Here is a 1233-nt window from a genome sequence, read left to right as displayed (position 1 = left end):
CTCGTCAAAGGACCCGTGTGGGAGGACGATCAACGAACCGGATCGAAGGAACCAGCGTTCAAGGCTATGAAGATTCGATTCCTCAATGGTGAGCTCTCCCTTCTCTCCGTTCGAGCTTTGACGCTTCAACTGATCGATTCGTCATCTCCGCTAGATTGCTCGTTCGGTATCAATCCTCTCACTTTCGTCTCTACTCCTCCTCAAGCTCCTCGAACTCCTCCAACTACCACCGTTGCTTCGACGTCGACTCGAGTCGAGAAAGGAAAAGAAAACATTGCCGTCGCTTCTTCTTCCGCCGTCCCCAACGCCGAAAGCACCACGAAAGAGTCTTCGAAAAAGCCCACTTCCTCCTCTTCGACTACCGCGACTACCTCCTCGTCTCGAGCCTCTAAACCTTTCCCCGAATCGTTCCTCAAACAATTCCTCTCTCAAATCAACGGATCCGATCAACCGAAAGATATCCTCGTACACAATTTCGTCGAATCGATGAAGGACAAACAAGACGTCACGGTTACGAAGACGGCTTGTAATTCGAAATGGAAAGAATTGGGGATCAAGAAGGAGAAAGGAAAGATGGTAGTTCCAGAAGCTTTACTCGTCAGTCCTTTCTCACTTCCCGCTCAGTGTGCAACGAGACTGACGGTTTCTCGATACTGCAGGCTCAGCATGGTCTCCGTGGTTAGAGAGTGTAGGTTGTCGTTGGTCTTTTGTCGATATTTTTCGGATTTTCTTCTTCGTTTGGTCGCTGGTCGTCTCTTCTTTCCTTGGGTGTTGTTTTTGTCTCGGTCGTTATACCCCTCGTGTCTCTCTCTTTGCTCTCTCTCTCTACACAGACTCTACAGTGTCAATAAAGACTTGCGCGTTTTGCTCAAGTTGGGTTTTTGACGAGAGGTCTCGTGCGCGAATCCCTTTCGTATCTCTTTCTCTTCTCCTCTGACGCGTTTCGACTCTATACCTTTTCGACTATACCCTTGATCGACTTCTCTACCGCTCACACGCTCCTTCCCGCCCCCTGGTTCAGCTAGCTCTCCTTTGGAATTGGAGCTCTTCTCCCCCACTGCCTCTCATCCGCTCTACATCTCTCCCGACCTCACGACCAGACGCAATCGACCGATAAGCTACTATCTGATCCTCCCGAAACAACCGTGTCGACTCTGAGCCGCGACAAGGGGAAGAGTATTGAATGTTTGATCAAGGGACTCTGTCGAGTACCTTGGGAGCTTTATCGATCGT

The 1233-nt window shown here is 50.0% G+C and overlaps 1 protein-coding gene across 1 annotated transcript; it reads left to right on the top strand.

Annotated features, from left to right (window-relative positions):
* Nucleotides 1–66: 66 nt before the first annotated feature.
* On the top strand, nt 67–683 carry JCM6883_000810 (uncharacterized protein; the record flags this gene model as incomplete). Its single annotated transcript, XM_076635744.1, has 3 exons — nt 67–88; nt 155–597; nt 660–683. The coding sequence occupies 3 exons, from the start codon at nt 67–69 to the stop codon at nt 681–683; spliced, it is 489 nt and encodes a 162-aa protein (XP_076484273.1).
* Nucleotides 684–1233: the final 550 nt, after the last annotated feature.

The sequence above is a fragment of the Sporobolomyces salmoneus genome (assembly GCF_050403485.1).
Source record: "Sporobolomyces salmoneus JCM6883 DNA, S_salmoneus_JCM6883_v1_ctg203, whole genome shotgun sequence".
In the NCBI taxonomy this organism is placed as follows: Eukaryota; Fungi; Basidiomycota; class Microbotryomycetes; order Sporidiobolales; family Sporidiobolaceae; genus Sporobolomyces; species Sporobolomyces salmoneus.
The sequence above is the reverse complement of the archived record's forward strand: the minus strand, read 5'-3'. Positions and strand labels throughout refer to the sequence as shown.